At 46.0% G+C, this 23,182-nt stretch overlaps 1 protein-coding gene across 1 annotated transcript in view; it reads right to left on the bottom strand.

Moving 5' to 3' along the window:
* Positions 1 to 23,182, bottom strand: part of LOC126536803 (cell adhesion molecule Dscam1-like) — a 187,121-nt gene that overhangs the window by 40,676 nt on the left and 123,263 nt on the right. Inside the window, exons 5-10 of the mRNA XM_072287884.1 lie at positions 15,179 to 15,334; positions 8,468 to 8,812; positions 5,589 to 5,936; positions 5,026 to 5,203; positions 3,802 to 4,031; positions 248 to 409 (exon numbers count right to left, since the gene is read on the bottom strand). Of these exons, the coding sequence (XP_072143985.1) occupies positions 248 to 409; positions 3,802 to 4,031; positions 5,026 to 5,203; positions 5,589 to 5,936; positions 8,468 to 8,812; positions 15,179 to 15,334 (1,419 nt within the window). The remainder of the gene's footprint in view (positions 1 to 247; positions 410 to 3,801; positions 4,032 to 5,025; positions 5,204 to 5,588; positions 5,937 to 8,467; positions 8,813 to 15,178; positions 15,335 to 23,182) is intronic.

The raw sequence follows: 23,182 nt of genomic DNA, 5'->3' as shown, positions 1-23,182 counted from the left end.
CCCAGCCCTTCTTCTTAACGAAGTAATATCTTTTTTTTTTCAATTCAACTATGTTTTTGCATTGTTTTTATTACTAAATCATCACTTGGAAGCAACAGTGGCGGAAAGAGTAAAGCAATCGGTCGCTTGTCTGGACCCAACGGTAGGTGCTAAACACGTAACGTCCTGATATGAATGGGTACAGTGCGCGAAAGATAATTATGAGGTAAATGTCGGGTAGGCGTATGTGTTCACGTCACGAACTCACTCATGACGTGCACGGCGAGCTGTCCTCTGGCCGTGTTTCCTTGGGCGTCCCGGGCGACGCATGCGTACCAGCCGCTGTCGACACTACGCTGCACCTCGGCCACGATCAGGCTTCCGTTGGGAAAGCTGTGCTGGCGGTGGTTTTGCGGCAGCGATCGGCCATCTGCAAGAGCAGGAAAGCGGAAGAAAGGAGACAAAGCGGTGGCAAATATGACGTAAAAGTATTCACTTCGAGGATTTGACCGAAAAGTAAGCAGGAGCGTTCTTTGTGTACCCTTCTCCATGCAATCGCGGCCTGCTCCGTCATCTCGACGTATAACTTCTAAAGCAAAGCGAGTGGCCTGCCACGAGTTTCAGTGGCTCTTAGCTGTCTTTCAAACAGGTGATTTGCGCGGACTGAGACATAAACGCGGCAGTTCCCGTCCCATCTGTCCATCACGCCACCCACTTCTAAAGAAGAAAGGTGTGCTCTTTAACGTCCCTAAACTTCACAGTTGTTTATGAGGGGAGCCGCAGTAAATCTGGAATAATTTTTACCGCACCTGGGGTTCATTAACGAGCACCCAGCGCACGGAGCATTCTTGCGCTCCGATCCCATCCGAATGCGGGTACTGCCGCCGGGATGGTGCACATGGCTTCATCCGCCGCATCGGAACACGCCACAGCCATTAGTCGCCACGGTCGGTACGCCATTCACATTCAGTTTACAGAAACACACTAAACGATCAAAGCGACTTTCTTATTTATTTTTTTGCCTAAAAGCTACGCGAGAAAGGAAGGCTTAAACAGTCGGTATGCGCGTCCTTGTCGAACTACTGCATAGCCTATACCTCATGATAAGCACGGTGACAGGTCGATGATGACACTATATATATATATATATATATATATATATATATATATATATATATATATATATATATATATATATATAGTCATTGACCTGACACCATACAAACCAAGTCGTACAACTGCGTATTCCAGGTCGATTACTAGAGCAAATGCGCATTGCGCGTCACATAGCAACGTGCGAGTGGGTGATTAAAAAGATTCAATTGTTACCTTTCTATTCTTTCCTTTCAGGACACAAGTTCCGATTGCGACAATCATACCAAGAAAGAGTGCCGTCCTGTGTGCTTACTCATGGCATACTGTATAGACATCCTTTCCGAGGCATCCGTCCCCCAAGTCTGCTAAAATATGCTTTGGTGCTGTAGTTAAGACCGTCGCGAAATGATTGAGACACGCTTTTGGGAAACTGTTAAGCGGAATACCAATGCATTCCCTAACACACTTTAATGCCTAATAGCTAGAAGGTAGTCCTTGTCTTGCCATTTACGTTAAGCAAACATAACTTCACTGTGGCTCGACTTCAATTTCGCAATTAGAACATTCCTAAAAGTTAATAATTGAAACGTAAAAGTGATTATTTCTTAAATAACCAGGTTAATATTGTCATTTTTACGCAAGCTTTTTCTGCATTTTCCACAAATACATATGAAAAGGCAGTACAGCGCTGTCACGGAGTACTTCTTTACCTCTGTTCGAACTAGAAATAATTAAAATGATTGTATGGGTTTCCAATTGATCTTGGAACATATAGCTTTTATTCTGAAGCTTGTGTACACAATTTAAAACAAGTTTCTTGATCGCTTATGGAATTTTCGGTTCTTTATTTTTACATTTTGCTACGGTTTCCCTGCAATCGGATACAAAAACATTTAGTTAAGCCATGTGCATTCTTTTTTTAAATGGAACAAGCAACGGCGATCGACTCCTTTATATTGAATGGCGTTTGTGTAAAGGAAAAAGAAACCTCAAAGAAATTTAACGTCGGATTCAAGTAGATATACATAGAATGTCACTAAATACGCGTTTTCGTATAGTCACGAATGCTTCCTGAGAGCTCATCAGAGCAGCGAGCTTCTCACGTCAAAAAATACAAAGATCAGCTACTGTTCGTTGAAATGCCTTGCTCTAAATTCTGAAGATTTCTGGCAGCAAGTTAGTGCAGAGAGTGAACGCCCCTGTGTTACGTGAATGTGAATATTTATTGCTTTACATCTTCAATATGCTTACAACTTCCCTCCGGTTGGTCGATGTAATAGATTGATTTAGTGAATCGATTAATCCATGCGCGATCCAAACAGTGGTTACTTTCCTAAACACTGCCGTTAGAAGTTGTTGTTTTTCTGGATTTTGCACAAGAATTCTAAGCCTGTATTTATATCTCAGAGTGCTGATATATTTCGGTACACTGATGGCCGGCTTCTCGAAACGTCAGGGGTCGTTGCAATACCAACGACAAAACGCAAGGTCGAAGACCGTATACCTAGATTTACCGTTCTACGCGAAACGAAAAAAGTGCTAATCGCACAAAAATACAGGCGGAAAGGTGTCTTTTGGGATAGTAGGACCCCTCTGTAATATCGAAATAAAGATTGAGAAATTCTCAGTTAGCAGTATTTCATGATCAACTTCACGTGTTTGTGGCGTCGTTTAAGTCATTTAGACAGCTCAAAGCGCGAGTTTTTTTTTTTTTTTTCTGAGCTGCTTGGATGTAAGGAAACAACACACAGAACCTGTAATATCGTCTTCGTAGATAGGGAGTTGGTTGCAATTGCTCAGGGACCGTACTTTGTGACGATCGACTTCATTTTCTATTCTTTTTTGTCCTCCGCCATATTGTGGGACGTGGTAACAATGTCGTAATCGCAAGAAAAGGCCACTCGACGTGGTAGATTACCAGTGTATAGAATTAAATGGCTAAATAAAAAATCAAGACCAGTTCTTTTTTTCGTTGTTGTTTTTTTCACTGATTCTTAAATATCAACGTCAACATGCTTAAAAAATGTTCTGGTGAATATTGTGCTTTCACGCTCTCTTCTCGTATTGATGTTAACAACGCGCAATGTTGCCTTTATGATTTAAGCTCCTGGCTAGCCATTCTGATGTGCTCAGATAACACAGCTAGGTTTTGGCAACTTGGCGCAACCAAGTTGTTTCTGCAAAACATCAGCGAATAATACACGACGTGAAGTTCACAAGTAGAGGTAAGATGTTTACTTTGGCAAAGCACCACACACAGTAGTAGGAGCCTTTTTAAATGCAGGGACCTCTGAATTGTAGTCGACGCCCTGCACCGATTTATATCACTCAGCAACGTTATATACGTTCACTTTGGGTGACTGCGTACTTCTGAGAGAGAACACAAACCAAACGGCAGGGGTCGATAAGCTCAGCGCAACTCGTGTACTTGTGCGCACGTTGCATGACATGCCCTTCGCTTTTGCCATAGCCGTTACTTGGAAAATGAGGGGGGATCATTTGGCCAGCGTAAGTAAGCCCGAGGCGAAAGCTTTTTTTTCCCGCCTGTCTTTTCTTCTTTTTTTTTTTCCAAAGGGGCTTGCATGAACCGACTCCAGTATCCATGCCGTGCTATCACTTGCACATGTAAATGGGAATCGCAAGTAAGGTTATGAGGTGCAGGGCGTTTGCGTGACCTAAACGGCCGTTCGAAAGCGACCGCTGTGTGCCGCGAGTGAGTTTACTCGCCTTTCTGCCAGACGATGCTCTGTATGGGATATCCGGCGACGGCGCAGTGAAGCCGCATGGTGCGTCCTGCTAAGGCCGTCACGTTGGCCATGGGTCGCACCATGGGCCTTCCGAGCACGTTCAGCCTGGCCGAGTGAGATACCCGGCCAACCCCATTGCGGGCCGCGCAAGCGTAGAGGCCGCCATCTTCCACTCGCACGCCGGTCAGGTTCACGTAGCTGTGCACCAGTCTGCGGCAAGCCGCAAAAATGTAAGTTGCAAACAACAAAAAGAGAGAGAGAGAATCGCATTCTCGCGTCACCGCAGCCGCTCACATATGCTGCAGTTAAAGTAATCCGGTAATAAGCTGCATTTTGCAAAAGGAGTACCTGCTCAAACAATTATTTGTTATAGTACATACACTCTCGCTTTCCTCTGTAACGCCTAAGAGTATGCGAATGAATGAAGGAATGAATGAATCCAGCCAATGGACAAAACAGGTGTCGAGACAAGGAACCGGCAACACACGTGATCAACTACATTCGCTTTGCTCAATATATATATATATATATATATATATATATATATATATATATATATATATATATATATATATATATATATATTTATATATATACATATATACAAGGTCTCATTTTATCTTTCACGGTATATGTACGTTCTTCACGTTAAAATCAGCAGTTCGTGCTTGTGCCGTCTGTCCCTCATCATTCCGTCAGTTTGTTGCTGCACGCAGCCCACCAAGGGGAAAAAGCTGTACTTACAACACGAGCGAAATATGGCTGCTTCATAGAAAGGATATAGCATCATAGAAGCTGAATATAAGGGCATACGTTGTTTGTGCACTTTTAAAGGCTCACGTCTATTGCGTAGCATTCGCTACGAGAGGCAACATAAAAAGGGCTGCAGGATCACGTCGCAAGTTAGGACCACGAGAAGTTGATGAATAAGAGCAGCTGTCGAAGAAGGGAAAAGGCACTCTCTGTATACGGGTGCGACTATGTATAATTCTTTTGAGTAACCCTGTTTGATAAGCCTTTTCAACCGCACTTATAACCTTCACAACAGAGTCACGCTGTCATGGCTTCCTACGCACTGCCGCACTTACCGTGTACCGCTTGTCAGGGTGGACATCCCAGGATATCCCGAAGTACTCACTGCGTATGATTACGGGATAGCAACCCGCAAACACCGCGTAGGTATTAAGAGGCGTCTAGCGCTTACCTTTCACCACTGACGTAGTCCCCTATCCGGACGTGGTAGTGTTCGGGCACAGGGGCACCATCCAGAGACCACGTAACTTGCGGCAGTGGATTTCCCGATGCCGAGCACCTGAGGGATACGGTGCCGCCAGGTCGCGCCTGGCGTTCGGCGAACACGTGCTCCATTACCGGGGCGTCCTCTGCGAGCCGCAACGAAGCAAAAGTGAGGCAGCGTAAACGCAAGCGTGACGATGGGATCGCACTGGTGTTTAGCATTATAAGAACTTAAGTTGTTGTCCCTTGCTTAAACGTGCTCGTCGAATTTTCACTCTGGCGCCATTCGGCAAAATGTGTTTGCCATCTCTCCGAAAACGGCCGGAATATTAACTTGCTATACTTTTTTTTTACCCACATTTTGTTTGTACGTTCATTGTCATTAAATTATTATCTCGCGTACTGTTTACGTAGTATCTCATTAGAGCATGCTGTTGTAGTTGTTGTCAGAGCGCATGGAGGTTGCTAAGAAACAACAGCGGCACTAACTTAATCGCAGCAGGAAGTCCGTACTTCTGAATGAGCGCTTACCTCCGATGACAAGTTGCGCTGAGCCTTGCGCCGAGTCTCTGTCGTTGTAGACGAGACACTGGTACATGCCGCGGTCCTGCCGGTTCACACCGGTGATGTGAAGCATGTCCCGAGATAGCACCGCGATCCTCAATAAAGCGGTATCAGAGCTCACGGTGGCTTCTCCGCTGCCGCGCATAGCGGAGGAGGAAGACGCCGACCGCGAGGGGTAAGAGGGCGTAATCGTGCGGCCGTTGTGGGTCCACAGGACTCCATGCACGGGATGCCCGGTTACGCGGCAGCTTAAGTTTGCACTCCGGCCGACGTCCACTACTTGTACGGACGGATCGACTCTTGCGGACAGGGGCACTGCAAACAAAAGCGTTCACGAGATATTCACCAATGGCGAAGTTGTTTTTCACCGATTAGATGTCTGCCTGGGTACTTAATGGACAACGATCGCTCACAAGACAGTCGCTCGCAAAAGTTTATGCGACCCGAAGTTTGCGAAAAAACCGAGTTATCGCCGAAGCCCACGTACATAACCTCAAATTTAGAGTTTCAATGTTCGGTAGTTCGTTAGTCCTACGCAGTCATCCATGAAATGGAAAATGTCAGGTCTCAACAGAGCCAAAATGTGTCGTAATACTAATTTCGTTTAAATTTTTGTGGCCAACTGTATGCAAAAGAGGCTAGAGCGATTAGCTGCAATCCATCAACTAAGGAACCACAAAGCAAGTAGCAAAAGAAAGAAAACCACGGTGAAAAGCTATATAGAATTTTTGTTTGTGCTTCTTTCTTAAGTCAACGCAAGAAGGCGATTCCATTCACGGTTGGTCATCGTAATGTGTATCGCAATACCTAGGTATGAAGGAGAACACACCACTTTGCACAGTTGTGATCGAAACGTAACGCAACGTGCACAAAAAAGAGAGAAGGGATGAATCCTAAGTCTTCGTTAGAATAAGAAATATTGCCAACCGATCGCAGACTGAGGAATTAAAAAGTGAGAAAAGACTGGGTAAAACAATTGCATTTTTTGCGTGTGAACGGTTAATCGTCGCGAATAGAACAATGGGATGGCATCAGATATGCATTTCACCAATTAGCAAAGGCTTCAATGGCGCGACTGCTGCTGATTCACTGTGTTGCCAAATGTAAGCTGAATATATAAGGTATGGTTGGGCGAGTTTACTTGTACGGTAAGGTGTTATATAGTATTCAGTCACAAAACTTACGTTATTACTTGGCAACATAGCAAGCGAACTACTGCCCTCGAGCCATACTATAAAGTGCTGCTTACGTTCAGCACATTAGCGCGGCAGCGTTAAGGAGCCCGTGTGGCAGAAAATCTGGCGCTGTCGTCAAGCTTAGTTTCAGCAAAAAGATTTTCGAACCACCCATAGCCAGGCCCTCCTGTGACGCAAGGAATTTACTGAACTAACTGAATTTCTCAAGATGGATTACGTGGAAAAATTGTAAACTATGACTTACGCACAACCTACAGAGATTATAGGTCTTGGATTGTAATTTGACTATACGAAAAAACGAAATTCTGTTACGTAAAAACTCAAAGAAACCCCTCTTCCAGCGTTTCTACCATTCACAGACCAGCCGCGGCGTCCGCTATTTGCGCGCCCCGGCACGCGGGTTTCTTGGGGGCCACGGAGCGGCGCGCCCGATTCCTTGCAATACCTCCAGCTGGCGCTCGCCTCCGTCGTGTCGCAGCCCACGCAAGAGGCCGCGTATCCACCACAAAGCTTGCCTTCGTGAATAACGTTCGTGGCCAGTGTTTCCTGGTAAACATTACGGTTACCTACGCTGCAGTTGCCGGGAAGCGTGAGAAGCAGTCACGGATCTTTGAATGCTATCGCGTTCCACTCATAAAGGTGAAGCTTAAGGATCCTGCAAATTTTTATTCAACTTCATGGAGGACGAACGGGAAGTGTTTCGAGAGTACGGAAACCTCGAAGGCAAGGTAAAGAACGCTCACAGAAAAAGGGCACACCATATAGGAAAGAAAGCTATGCTAGGCTGGCGTTGTAGAATTTGGGCTGAACTAAATGATTGTACATAATCAGGACAGAAAGGAAGGTTGGTCCGAATGAGGTACAGCTAGCTGAACCGTCTACTAAGGACTGAATGATAAAATGAAAGACGAGACAAAATAGGCAAAGCTAGTCGTGTAAAAAGCGAGCGCAAGTATACTTGACAGAGCAAGTTCAAATCTCCGTTTCACACACTGCCACTGATATCCGTGTTATAGCTCATTAAGATACTGCATTCCCCATTACATACACGTTTACGAACTTGCACTAGCAAGGCGCATACACTGCCCGACCTCGTTGAAGCCTGCGCGTTTGAGGCCGCACCGTGCTGTGGCGCCCTCCAGCGAGCACTTCGTGAAAGCAGCTTTAGCCACCGAGGTTTCGCTGCACGCCATTGCGTCTGCACCCTTGTAATTTTTTTCTTGCGAGATTCGACAAACGATGATCGGGAGACTTAAGTGAACACAACACAGTTCAGTTCGAAGACGAATATGAGTTGCTACCACACATAAAACAAAAAAAAAGTGATTTACACACCTTAGGCGCATATGACGCGCGAGAGGCTCCATGGTGACAAGATTCATGTACTGCAATGCGTAAAATTTGATATCGCATCCAAGGAGGAGAAGAAATTAGCGGATAAATAAGGAAATTGCTCAGCAACTGCAGTAGTTGAGTATTACCGAGGCGACGACGAGCAATGCCAGAAACCATCTTACTATCTTCTGAGGGTGGTAGAAATGCTTTTTGCGTCGCCTCTTGCACTGTTTTTCCCACTCCATTTTGCCCCACAAGTTCTCCGGTTAAATTCCAATAAAGACACTTGCAAAACGTGCAAATGTGCACCCTCACCAGAGACAAGGAGGTCTGTGTGTGCCCTGTCCTCGCCGGCTGAATTGTTGGCCACGCAGAGGTACCTTCCACTGTCCTGCGTGCCAGCTGCGTGCAAGAGCAGGGGTCCTCCCGGCAGGACTGCCACCGTTTCAGACAGCGCGACTGGCACGGCACTTTCTACGCCATCCGAAGAACCTGGTCCAAGCGCCTCTTGCTGGTCCTCTGCACCGCTGACGCGGAACCAGCGGTTCCTTGGCGGCGGATGCCCCTGAGCAAGGCACGGCAGCACGGCTCGTTCTCCTTTCTCCACTTGAACCGTGCTACGGTACTCGGCCATTCGTGGTGGCAGCAGGCTGTGTGGCTCTGCGGTAAAGGGGCAGTCCGAAAGACAGACAACGCCAGATCGTTTATTCTGTGTCGTGAACGTGTGAACCACTTGGGCAAGGACCGCTAGCAAGATCCATTAACAGACCGTGCTAACGATAGCAGACGGTGTTAGGACTAGTGCAGTGAGCGGAACTGGCTAACACTCACACGGCCGATCTCGCGCGCATGCACAAATAGACGAGAATATCTGCGGGAGGGTGACCGCTGCGGTCAACCATAACAACGTGACAGCTCAGGCGTAATACGGAATGCAAGCGTCCATCTCCCATCTGCGACAACATTTCTTTTTTTGTGTGTGGGGTGATGTGAATCTTTATTTGGGCAAAACAAATACAAGGTTTGCCCGCAAGGTAAGGCAAAAGAAGGGCGTAAGCCTCCTGAGAAAGGCCTTTACCTCGCTGGAGCAGCAGAAGTAGCAGTTTGCTAATAAAACCAAATACAACTGATATGACAGAAAACATCAAAGCTGTTTACAGCAAAATTTTAAACACATTGCAAAGTATCAACTCTGTGCAATATAGCAAGTAACTAAATAAATACAGCACTGAAAGAATAAGAACATTCTAGCTGTTACTAACATATGTTATAAATGTTATATGCTGAATGTATAACTTAGCTATTGACCTCAAACAATTAACATTACCATTCCATTAACATTCGTTAAACGTGCTGTGACAAGAAAATAGTATATACATATATATATATATATATATATATATATATATATATATATATATATATATATATATATATATATATTATCTGTCCGTCTACTTTCATTTCTCTTTACCTTATTCCTGCATTTCGCTTAAACATCACAATTCATTTCCCTGTGCTCTCTCTTCTGGTATTGACTGGTTCTTGGTATGGGTGTGACAAACAATTACCAAGCTCGTCGTATCCCCTTATTCTTCTTGCTCATTAAGCACCTGCTGTGTTCCTTGGGTAGCTTCTCCTCGCGTCACACAATTTGAGGAGGGAAGATAAAATAGGAAGGCTTTAAAAAACACGGCGAAATTTGCCTTATGTTCCTTAAATTTACCCAAATCAGTTCTTTAGATAAATTCCTTTATTATGCATATTTAAACACAAATAAATATTATGGCCAAATCACGGCTTCTCTTTACGTCTTTTGCAGATTATTTAATTTAATTTATTGATTTTAATGAGGCAACGAAAACCTGTTTCCTGTGAAGAATTAATTACTAATAGTTGATACTTTCTGGTCACGAGCCACTTACGCAACAAAAAGCAAGATGTCCTGAGAGTTAACTATAACTACTTATGTTGCATTGAACACCAACTTGTAACTACCATATACCGCGATAGAAAAGAACTGAACTCATCTCACATTTAAATATGCGAATGTGCAGTTCTCCGCTTTTAGCGCGGTGCCTGATTCAGAAATTCCGTCTTAGATACCAATTACCCAGCGTTCTTCTGCATCTGTGCTAATAGCTTTCCGTTGCTGCCTCGCATTTCTGGATCGTATTTAGAGAAAGTGGTGTTTAAATGCAATATTATGGATCTAATGTAAATAATTAGCCTGCTCGATGCTTTTGAATCTTAGAAAAAGAAATGGAATAAACAGAAATCCACCGCTCAATCAAAGCAGTCCCTAAGCCTCTCTAAAGCACTGCGAAATTAAGGTCAACTACATAGGCTGCACTCTTTTCATGTTCATTAGGGTCGCGGCTGCGGAAGCTAAACAACTTTAATTGTTCAGGAGCCAATGATAAAATTTGGCTTGGCGGTATAATGCGGATACGAAAATGAAAATCTCAAAGAAATATTCATCAAAAGTGGAATAAAAGATAATCTAGCTCGGAAAATTTGAATGTGCTCGACGAGGAAGCTGGTGCTTGAGTTAATTAAATAATTTTCGAGGGAACGCGAGCCGCGGAGTACGTAGCTAGGTGCGCCGTCGAATCATTGGCTGAATGACCGCGCTTGAAGACCTAGACGGCTGCATAGTAGTGGCATCGGCAGTTTTAGGAAACTCAACCCACCACTCATTAAACTCCAATTTCCCGTTAACCTTCGAGCTTTACTTCTTTTAGAATGAACGGATGCAGGGCCTAATTACGAGCCCGGTTCCTTTAAGAAGACATTAGGAAGCAATAGCTCGAAGCGTGATGTCCTTTCTCATTCGTTTCAAACTCAGCGAAGCACTATAATTTCGTGGAACGTACGTTATAGCTTATGCTTACGTTCTGTTATTACAGCTTTATATAAGCGCCTTAGCAAGTGGAGAGAAGGGATGTATCGTTTTCTTTCTTTTTCTTCGTTGTTGTTGCTAAAAGGAACAGAATCTCGGTCATTTTCATGTAAAATCACGGCGTAAACAGTGAGCTGGTGCATCATTTGCTAACACTATAGAGGCAGAACAGCGTTTTGAGCTTCGTGCACTTCCTGGTTGCGCGACTACATTTTACAGATGTTAATAATTAGTGAGACGGCATTTTTCGATGTTCCGCGAAAGCAGCGGAGCTCAGGGCTTTGCAATTGTGTATAGGAACTGGGATATTTGCCACAACATTTCGAGATTCTTAATGTCTGCATTTCTGAACGAAGCAATAAGATGACGTAGGCTAAATGGAATGCTCCGATTAGAATATATCGTGAAGTACTGAAGTTCGTGCAGTTATAAAGTAATCAGGCTTAAATAGAAGAAAACACTAAACCTTCATTGCAGTAAAGGAGACCTAAGCCATTCTCATTTCTTTTATGCACATTCTGTGCATCCGTAGCAAAGTTAGAAAATGCATGCAGTGAACATTCTTTGAAATGGGCAGGTATACAGCACTTCTGGAGCAGTCAAATGCTGCTGCATCATAAACGTCAAGTACGTGCACTGTTACAAATTAATTCTATTGTACGTATATTATTAGGTACAGTATATCCCCGGCTATCTCACTCTCTATTCAAGCGGTTAAGAATGTGTTCAAAACTTACGCAGGTAGCTGTGTTTTCTGTTGGTCAACTACGGCCTTCTCACCTGTTTACAGATTTCATGACTACAATAGCAGTAGAAGTTTGTGTACGAACACGTGAAACGTAGGGATTTACCGTTCTATTCTATAGCACGCCATGTCAGAGCTCGATCATATATATATATATATATATATATATATATATATATATATACCTCAGAATGCAAGAAGCCGGGCTTATCGCCGCTCTTCGAGCTTGGTAATTTTCTTGCACTACTACTTGAGCAAGTCCGTCCACTAATACTATTTTGGGCACAAAGTGTTCCGCGTGTTATCGATGACTTGTGGCGAACACATATATTTTAGCCAATTACCATGCAGCGCGTAGCTAGGGATAGTTAACCTCTAAAGTTTGATAAAAGGCAAAAATAAAAATAAAGGATATGTAAAAGTCCAGGCTTAGTACGACGGGTGCTTTGAACATGAATGCGCATCTGCGAACGGCTGCCTTATCACGCGAAGACGAGATACGTGGCGGCCATAATGTCCGCAAAAATGCATAGGGCTTCAAGGCTACGAAAGGACTTGTTCATCACATTAACATGCTGCATTTGAAATTGTCCTGAAGACCTGTCGAGGAGAAATATGTAGCGCTTACAAAAGAAACCTATAGCGTTTAGAAAGTCATCAGTCGTCTTTACAGTATAAAAATCACCGACAAGTGGTTTTCCGAGGGACCATGCTGCAAACGCTCCCTGCAATAAAATCTAAACCGGTACTCACTCGAACCTCCATACCAAATTATATATATATATATATATATATATATATATATATATATATATATATATGCATGCATGCTTGTTTTCACTGCGACTGCACAACCGTCACAATAAACGTATATTAGCGTTGGTATGCTCAGCCAATCAAAATGCAGGGCGCAAGTCTTTCGCATCGCTCCAAAGGCAACGGCTGTGGACGTTCAAGTATTACAAAGCGGCGCATTCTCCATGCAGGCGGAGTTCCGCATACTATTCCAGACAGGCAATGGCGCCGCGAGCCCAGTAAACAGCAGTGCAAAATTGGTCCAAGGACAACTAAGCACTTACGAGTTGTGAATGCGAAAGCATCAGTGTCCACTTGAACGCCACTGGGCCGTCCTTCGAGTCTTGAAGTATTCGCGGGCAAGCCAGTGTGTTGAGACGCTTTGCTACGATCCATGGCATCATGCGACCTCGCTCGATTGCCATAAAATCTAATGGCGACGCTCCTGAGCAAGCTACGGTTGTTTTGATGTCAGTGCTTTCATCATGCCGGGCTTGGCAATGGAAATGTCAGTCCAAGTATCATGACGAAATAAATCAAAGTGCACAGGCTTGCTAACTATAGGAAGCGCTGGTTTAGCCTAGTGGGTAAGACACTCGGCGTCTGAGCGTAGAGCCGTAGGTTCGAAACTTGCTGCCACTGCAGTTCTTCCCGCTCATTTTATTCTGCTTTTTAAGCATGAAATGCCTTTAGCTCCCGTTGTCGGCGACCTTCAAGTGACCTTGAGCGAAAAGCCAGAGCCGTTATCCGTGCACTCAAACTAATATATCCGGGCAACTTGCGAGAACAAAATGAGATCATCCGGCCAACCAGTCCAGACAGCATTGCATACGCTAGTTACTTCCGAAACAAGTTACAAAAAATATTGATTCCAACTTGTTCCGAATGTTCACAGTATGTATAGGTCACTTCAAATAGAGACATTCAAGAGGCACATGTAGGGCACTATGCACTTGATTGTCATCTTTTGGCGCCGTGTGCTCTTTTCAGTGCCAGCGGCCGCAAGTTTCGGGACGCATCAGACACGCCAACAGCGCCGGCAGCGTCCAAACCGACAGCGTCCGGCGGCCCGCGAATGGCCGTTGTATCGCGACGATACTTGCAATGAGGTTCTGTCTGTGACAGAAAACTATTGTGTCCATGTGAACCAGTGCCCAGTATAGCGTGGTGCGGTGCGATGTGGCGGGGTGTTGCCTTGCGAATATGCACTAAACCCATTTTAAGGTTGTGACTAATACCATCTCCAACAAAATCTGCTTTGCCGATAGCCATTTCATGTTTACATCTACTATCGATTACGAAAAATCCAGTAAATTTTATACATTAATTTCTTCATGGCAATTACCAAGGCGCAATTAGATCGCAGGCAAGAACTTGCGCGGATAAAACAGGCGTCCGAGAGCGAGGGTGACGTGGCGTCGCAGCGATGCCCTCTCGCCACCACGCAACGCCTGGCTTGGTATGGGGGCAGCAGGTGTTCCCTTTCACCTGCTTTGCTCCATCGAGGCGCACTTGTGACGTGACGTCGTGTCGTAGTCAATGGAAATTTAGGTACTGTTTTTCCGCTTATCCGGAAGATAAACGTCGATTTCTTTCGCTCAATGAGCCATATGACACTTTTTGCATTAAAAATCACAACTATTTCATGAACTTCGTTCCCGCTGATCAAATTGAGCGCATGAATTGAAAACGCCGCCACTTAATTCCTGCGGCCTGCTCCAGCAGGTTAAATACTACACCACGGCGGCAACGCAAGTGATTTCTCAGTGAAACAATTTAACTCCTTTGCAAAATCGTCCGAAGCTCATGCGAACTACATATCAGTGCGGCGGTCGGATCCAGAGCACTGAGCTCAAAGGTGGTGTCGTCTACCTATAAGGTGCTTTGCCATGCGGTGTCCGGCTTCCGCCGCAAAGGCGGAGCTTCCAAGCGCTCCATGTTAGTGAAAGGTAGGCGTGCAGACACAGACATAACACAAGACGAAAAGGGCAACTGGAACGCCCTCTATAAACAGAAAATTCGCCCAGTGGCGGCAAGGAAGCGAGGGAGGAAGCCCGCAAGGAAGCTTTACGCCTTTTTCTAACGTTTCTGAGACGGACTGATCTGTTTGACAAATAGTAAATATTTCAGTCACAATAAAAGAGACGCTAAGGCGGAGAAATTGGCGGCTTCTATCGCCAGTCTAAGCTCAACTGCACCTGAGTCGCACCACCACTACGGCAGAGACAGAATTTAGCTGCGCAGTCTCATGGGAACGCTGCGGTGTCTTCCTAATTTCCCGACACCGTGTGACATTTGAGCTGATATTGGGCGTTTGTGTGGCACTTTTCGTTCCTTCTGGTGTCCACGTTTGTACGCCTGCCTTTCATTAACGTGAATTCATAATAATTTATTCAACTTTAAGTCGTTTCGAGAGGTGGTGCCAACGGTATGACCTCAAGGCCCATAACCTATAACTTCAAGTACCTTTCACCCTGTGAGTCGGCTACTCTCAAAACCGCTTTCGTTAGGCGAGAATTGTTGGCAGCCATTCCCCGTGCTCGCGCCAATAAGCACGCGTGCAGTACGGTAAATTTCTGCTTACCTGTTACGATAATTTTTCCTGCGCTGCTGCTCAAGTGGCCCTCTCCAGTGAGTCTGTTGTGAACCTGGCAGCGATAGGAACGCTGCGTGTCTGTACTCTCGGTATTTCGCACCATGAGCTCGCCAGTGGGTAGCATGAGATAGCGGCTGTCCAGGCCTGCGTCATGAGGGTGGAAAAATTGAGGAGGAGTCTACTTTGAATAACGGAATCAATATCAGCACTGTGGCGTATCAACCGCTTCATTAATGCAAATGTGAAATAAAACCACATGTATTTGTTCCTGGAAAAAACGAGGCTGAAGGCAGAAGTAGTGGCTACTGATATTTAGTCACTTTCGAGCTGTATATCTAATGAGCGTAAAGAGGATCATTTTGTGCCATTTGAGCAACATCATTTTATGAAGTTGCATATGTTGGCAAACCCACACATACATATATATATACACACGCCCACGTACGCACACGCACGCATGTACACGAACACAAATACACCACACAAGCTAACAAACTCATGCGCGCAAGATCGGCACACGCATATAAAAATATAGAGAACTACTTTTACGGTATATTCTACACGTGTAGGCCTAGCACAGGCTCTTCAAAGCACGTACTTGTGAGAAGTACGTAAATGCAGTCGTAACATATCGGCTACTTATCGTGGGTTCTTAAGCGAAGCTCTCTGTGGTTTTTTCCCAGCGTTTGCCATTCGTCAATGATTTACCGCCCGATATATTTGCAGGTATTGATAGATTACGTGAGCTATTGAGTATCTGCACAAGTACACAACTTGCTGCTTGCTGCTGTCTGGCTTAGTAGAGAACTTAAGTCACTATGCATGTATCACTGGGTACGAGCCAGAACACACCATTTTGTCACTGGGCATGTGCTACAGGATATCTGCGCATTCTTGGTCAATTCCCAAGAATGGATGTGCCGATATGGCATAAGGAATATGAAGCCTTTAATAGTAACTCCGCACTGGGTACATGCAACTGGTTATGTGTCGCTGGCTGCGTGACCACTCTTGGCTAATTCCCCAGAATGAATGTGTCAAAGTGATAAAAGGGCTGTGTGTATAGCCTTGATGATATTTATACATGTGTCGTATTTCTATGCGCATACACCTCACAACATATTCTTCTTTCGACGAGCATCACATATCGCCTTCGTCCTCTGGATGGGGAAAGCTAACAGCTACAGGCGACGTGGTTGCGCTCTTGTGTTCCTCTACTGCTTCCATCTCGGTAACTCAAAGTAGCTTCGCGCCATCTAGATTCCAAAATAATTCCAAAATCTGCATAATATTTTACCTGGGTTACCAGCGAATAACGTCGAAGACAAAGATAAAACAAGAGGTGAAAGGCAGAGACGTTAACCAGATTTAGTTTCCGGTTTGCTACTCTGCACTGTGGTAAGGGCAAGGGCAGAAAAAATGGGAAATCTGCATTAGTTCACACACATTATAGCTTTTTGACCTTTCCCTTTGCTTTAAAAAAAAAAGGGCGCTAGCGATTTTAAAAAAGTTTGTGCTGACGCCAGCTGAGACCAGGGACCAAGAAATCTAGCTTCCGTAAGGGTACGGTTGTAAATTTCGTCGAGCGTGGTGCTGAGGACGTTTATTTACACATTGAAACGACCACAATCGCACACTGCAGAAAGGGCGCAATTGTCTCTTTACGCCCGCAGGTTTCATACTCTGAACTTGTAGCCATTCCGATCATGTAGGAGTAAGCGTTAGTAAATGTTACTTCAAGCCGTAGACGACAAATCAGTGATGTTTGCAATGACAAATGAGAGCTACTTCCGGTCGTGGCAAGCCGCGCGGATGAAAGTCCAGTCTAGCTCCAGATGAAAGTCCAGGGAATAAAGGCGCTGGTTTGTAATGTCTGCCGAGTTCCATTGGGCCAACGTGAGTTCACGAGCAAGCACACGAACCTTTTCCGCTGCGTCTGTTCTTCAAAGCGGGATAGCGACGCAATCGGCGCTGTCATGTGAAGATCGAGCGACTGCGTCTGTTTGCTCGTTTCTAACGATACCACAATGACTTCGCAGCCATTGAAAGACAATGACATGTCCTTTCTAAACTGCCCTATGGTACATTTCTCTTCTGCTCGCAACACGTTCTTGTGCTTGCAACAAGTGCTTGCACGGCGTAATGCAGAGAGCAAACTCTGAAAGGGAGGGGAGGGGGCGGGGGGAATTTCTGGGGTGTTTCTTGATTGTTCAACTGAAGTAATGCACGCAGGGCGGCAAGTTAGACAGCCGTCGTTGATGTCAAGTGCGGTGTCTTGAATTTTTTCTCTGTAGATTTTGCTGGGACAGATATTGCCGCTGCGGAACTAGAATGCATCACTGACCCATCGGTGTAAACGTCTGAGCGATCATAGTGGATTTTATGTAGTAGAAATAATGCTGCCTGCTTCCCGAATTTGTACCTTCTTCTTGGTACCTGGAATGTTAAGGCCTAGCCAAGGCGAATTTTATTTTATTCTTACTGCACGCCAAGATGGTGGTCCATGCAGGAGACTACAACAGCAGCGATAACGTCGACGTTTTCTACGATCATCATCCGCTTGAATGTTGATCGTGCCGATGGTATGTGTCTCTCGGAATAAGTGCTATTGCGTTGCACTCATACCACCACATTCTTGCATCATGCGCTTCTGAGGGACGTGTGAGAGGCTGGTGGCTGCCGAAACGAAGGTCAAACTTGATTCACGAAGCCCACCGGAAAACTTCGAAGGGATTGTTATTCGTTGTTTGCCAGACATATATTTTAATTCTAAAATATTCAGTATATTGATAACACGAAAAATATTCACTTTGTGAAGGTGCGTGAGTACTCATTCTTCAGCGCAGAGCTGCTACGCAGTTGCCTACTCTAGATCATATGGTCTTGTGGCAGCTCTTTTGCCATAACATCCATGCCCAGATAGACAATAAAGATAGGGGCGACACATTGAAGGTGCAAAATGCACAATCAATTACTCGTAAATCTCTCTCTCTCTCTCTGTGTGTGTGTGTGTGTGTGCGCGCGCGTGTGCGTGTGCGTGCGTGTGCTTGCGTGTGCTTGTGTGTGCGCGCGCAGGTGTGTGTGTGTGTGCGGGCGGGCGCGGGCGCGGTGCGTGCGGGGCGGGATACAAGGACAGAAACACGGTATACTCTTATTCGAGCTTACATGCGTCTTTCGCGCGCGCAATTTATGTTAGATAACTTGCCGTTCTTTATGCTCTAAATGCAAATAATCTGTTACAGAGAAAAGAGCAGAAGCAGTAATGGTTTCTGTTTTGTTAGTCTCTTTTCAGCTGATGGATTCGTCACTAAAGCTTCTGAGTGCGCTGATAATACATTCCACAAATATTGGTTCTGCTGGTGTACTTTGAAGAGGAAAACCAGATTCAGGTCAAGCAGAGCACTTAGGCCCCCTTTCTTCTCAATGAAGAGAACCCGCGTTCTTTTTCTGCATGTGGCTAATCTGTTTACCGAGTTAAACTAATTTCTCCTTTTGTCAAGCCTGATTAAGATAACTAACTAAACATACAGACGCCAGATTATATAAAGAACTATGCCTTACCATGCAGACTTCTCAAAAACTACCTGATAATTTAACGCTTCCTGCGTAAGCCTGAGTTCAAAACGAACGTTGGGGAGGTGAGGTTGCTTTAACTGGTGGTTAACTTTTATTGCTTCCACCAGTAAGAGGAAGTGATTCTCGTAGAGACCACTGTTCCTTCGCGCTGCAGTATTTTCGGTTTTTACCCGTGTTTTACTGGGTGACGCCGCTCCCATTGCCACGGCAATGGAAGTGGAGTCGGCAGAATGCCGACGCGACGTGGCTGCTTCGGCAGGTACCGGCCCGAGGAAGAGAAATTGCCCTCCTAGTCAACCTGACAGCGAGGACACTGCGCTGTACTCCTGCTCAAGCGATGACGCCTCAGATGACGAAGGCTTCGAAAGAGTGGTACATCGCAAGGCCAAGAGAAGAAACATCAGCGGACGGTCTTCGTCAAGTAAGTCTACCGTCATGCCACAGCGAAGGCCATCTGCGCATACAATTCTATTTGTACCGGACACACCTGCCGACAACCTCAACCGCCTTAATAGACAAGCGATTTCCGTTTCTCTGGAGGCTCTTGTCCCAGGAGAAATCAAGGATATCAGAATTAATACTCGAAAGAACGTCCTGGCTATTGATGTCCACAACCAAAGCGCAATCAATGCTTTGATGGCAGTAAAGCTCCTGGGCAACATCAACGTCCACTACCTCATTCCGCAGGACAACGAAACCATGGCTGGGGTTGTTTATGATATTGACACATCGATTAGCGACAGCGACCTGCCAATTTTAATCAAACCTGCCACAGATGGTGTTGCCTTACTACAAGCTCGGCGCCTCGGCAAGTCGACCTGTGTAAGGCTCGTGTTTAAAGGTGACTGCCTACCGTCACATGTAAAGGTCGGACACTTTCGGCATGTAGTACGACCTTTCGTACCCAAACCACTTCAGTGCAGAAGGTGTCAAAGAATTGGACATGTGAGCGCTGTCTGCCGAAATACAGCGACATGCCCACGATGTTCCGAACAACACGACACGGACGCTTGCCGTGCAACAGAGCTCAAGTGCCCTAATTGTCAAGGCCCACACGCCGCATCCTCAAAAGACTGTCCACGCCTAAAGAAAGAGCAGAAAATCTTGCGAAAAATGGCCAGAGACGGATCATCACACAGAGATGCTTCTGCAGCGATAAGGCGACACCGCTCCCGGAAACGAAAGTCTACGAAATCCTCTTTCGGTTCAAGGGAAAAGTCTCGTCCGACAACGCCACCTCCTATTCCATCTGTCACCAGTAAGAGCACGAATGTCAACGATAAAAGCGGCCCTGCTATTCCTGCTTCATCAAGTGAGGTGTGGCCAGCACTGCCGAAGACATGCCATGCGCCAGAGCCACAGCACATGACTCGCCACTTAACGTCAAATGTCACTTCAGTTGACCAAATGCGAGACAAGGATTCACAAGTGATTGCTATGCTCAAATCCCTCACGAATGTCATGCGTCTACTACTGACAAACATGGACACTCCGGCTGCTCGTAGTGCACTGCAAGTGCTGGACGCGCTGATTCCAGTACTTGAAAGCATCGCATAGCACCATGGCCCGCCCCTCGCTGCCCTTCCACAAGGAAGTCAAGAAAGCATCTCTATTGCAGTGGAATGCCCGTGGTCTCAAATCGAGAATTTCTGATTTTAGACACTACGTTTTCGAAAACCGATTTCCCATACTTGTGATTTGCGAACCGAACGTGCAGAATGTTATACGCATTTCTGGCTATGAGGCATTCATGTCCTCAACCTGTGGTGATGTGAGCAAGGTAATTGTATATATTAGATGTGATCTGACATACGTGTTGCACCCAGTCCCATCTCACGACGACAACCAGTACGTTTGTTTAATTGTGAAAATGAACAAACTTTCGTTCACACTCGTCGCTGTTTACCTTGCTCCTTCACGCGGCTTCGACTCTAAGCGACTGCACGACGTGCTATCAGCGACACCCGACCCTACGATTCTCACCGGAGATTTTAATGCTCACCATCCGCTTTGGGGGAGTTTGAAGATGGACTCCAGGGGAAGGAGACTAGCATCCTTTGCCACACAGCACGACCTTTACTGCCTCAACGATGGTAGTCCAACATATTTACGCGGGCTTACATACAGCAGCTGCCTAGACTTGACCCTGGTTTCTCGGCGTCTTGAAAGAAACGTGCAAAGGTTTCCAGACATCGAATCCCGTGGAAGCGACCACATTCCGACGTACCTGAAGATCAAGGGACTATCTAAATGCCCCTCCACGACACTCCGGAGAATTGACTGGTCGGCGTTTCGGTCGCACATGGAGGAAGTATGTCAGCAAGGGAACCATTCAAGTCTGGAAAACGAAATTCAAAAAGCCATGCAAAATACTACGCGTGCTTTTCAGCCTTTCCCGAAATACGAAGAATTTGAAGCCGAACTGCAGCGACTACGAGCAGTTCGCCGGCGGGCTGAAAGAAGATACAGGAGAACCAAATCCATCCATGATCTCAGAGAGGCAAGGCGGATGCAAAAGAAGATTCAACGCCGCATTGATGCACTTCAATCTCAAAGATGGAAACGTTTCTGTGAGTCGTTGGATCCACGTCAGCGACTACCTCAGATATGGCGAACTGTGCGTGGACTTCGCGTATCACCGCAACAGCGTGTTCCTTTTAAGTGCCTCGCTTTGCAACAAGGTCGCAGCGAAATAGACGTTGCCGAAGAATTTTGCTCAAGACTTGCCAGCTCGCAGCCTCAACGCGCCCTTACACCATGTGCCACTCCTGTGCCACGGGATCCCCGCATGGATGTAATCTTTTCGGTGGAGGAGCTTGAAGCGGCACTAGCGACTTGCAGGCGCTCTTCGTCACCTGGGCCGGACGGCGTTACCTATGCGGCGCTCGCCAATCTTGGGCAGAAAGCACGACTCATGCTGCTAAACCTTTACAACGAGTCTTGGCGCAATGGTATGGCTCCACGTGAATGGAAATGCAGCCGCTTGGTTCCGCTTCTCAAACCTGGCAAATCCCCGTTAGATTTGTCATCGTACCGCCCCATCGCTCTGGCCAGTTGCATAGGAAAAATAATGGAAAGAATGATTTTGACTCGCCTGGAATGGTACCTGGAAAGTTACAACGTGTACCCAGATGCTATGACTGGCTTCCGGCGTGGGCGCTCATCCATAGATAATGTCATCGATTTGGTCACGTATGTTCAACATCAAAAGCGGATGAAACGACTCACTGCGGCATTATTCCTTGACATAAAAGGCGCCTATGATAATATAGCACATTATGCCATTATAGAGGCTCTGATTAAAGCAGGAATCGGTGGCCGCACTTTTCAGTGGCTGTGCAGTTATTTGACCGACAGGCATTTCTTCGTCATGACCGAGGAAGGCGCCACGACTCAACACCAAACGTTCCGTGGAGTACCGCAAGGCGGAGTGTTGAGCCCGACGCTATTCAACCTAGTGCTCGTTGGTCTAGTCAGATGCTTGCCCAACACAGTTCAAGTATCAATCTATGCCGACGACATCTGCATTTGGGCGTCTGCTGTTACACGACTGCAGGTACGAGCACGGCTACAAAAGGCAGCTACCTTAACATCACTGTACTTGCGACAACAGAACTTAGAGCTGTCTTCAGAGAAATGCTGCCTTGTTACTTTCACTCGGAAGGCAATGCAGCGTTATTCTGTAAGTGTTAACGGACAAGCAGTTGCAAATGCACGTAAACACCGCTTTTTAGGCGTAATTATCGACCGCGACTTATCATGGAGCCCGCACGTTTCGTACCTAAAGAAGAGGTTGCTGACAATAATACATCTCCTCAAATTTCTTGGCGGGAAGTCATGGGGCACATCGGTGCGATCAATGCTGCAGCTTTATAACGCATTGTTCCTCGGTTTCGTAAGATACAGCCTCCCTGTGCTTGGTAACACCTGCAAAACAAACCTGCGTGTACTCCAGGGACTACAAGCTCAAGCCCTAAGGACGTGTCTCGGTCTTCCGAGGTGTGCGTCTACAGCGGCAACGATTGTCATAGCACGAGATCACCCAATATCAACGTACTTGGTAACCGACGCTCTCAGAGCGCATATTCGCCACGTTGCCCGACTACCTTCACACCACCTTGCCGCTCTACCCGCAAAAAGGCCACACGCAACTATCAGTCGTATGATTGTTGCCAATCGCACCTCATTGCCACTGAACTACATGCCTGCAGCAAGACCATCCTCACCTTTATGGTGCCTGCACAGACCTGAAGTACGCCTCACCATCCCAGGAATCACTAAAAAGGCTAACATCCCGTCATTTGCCCTGAAGCAGGCCACATTAGAACTTTTACATGAGGTGCACAGTGGCCGCGTACACGTATACATCGATGGCTCAGTCACATCTGCAAGTTCAGCTGCTGCTGTGGTGATACC

The sequence above is a fragment of the Dermacentor andersoni genome, chromosome 4, assembly GCF_023375885.2.
Source record: "Dermacentor andersoni chromosome 4, qqDerAnde1_hic_scaffold, whole genome shotgun sequence".
Taxonomy (NCBI): domain Eukaryota; kingdom Metazoa; phylum Arthropoda; class Arachnida; order Ixodida; family Ixodidae; genus Dermacentor; species Dermacentor andersoni.
The sequence above is the reverse complement of the archived record's forward strand: the minus strand, read 5'-3'. Positions and strand labels throughout refer to the sequence as shown.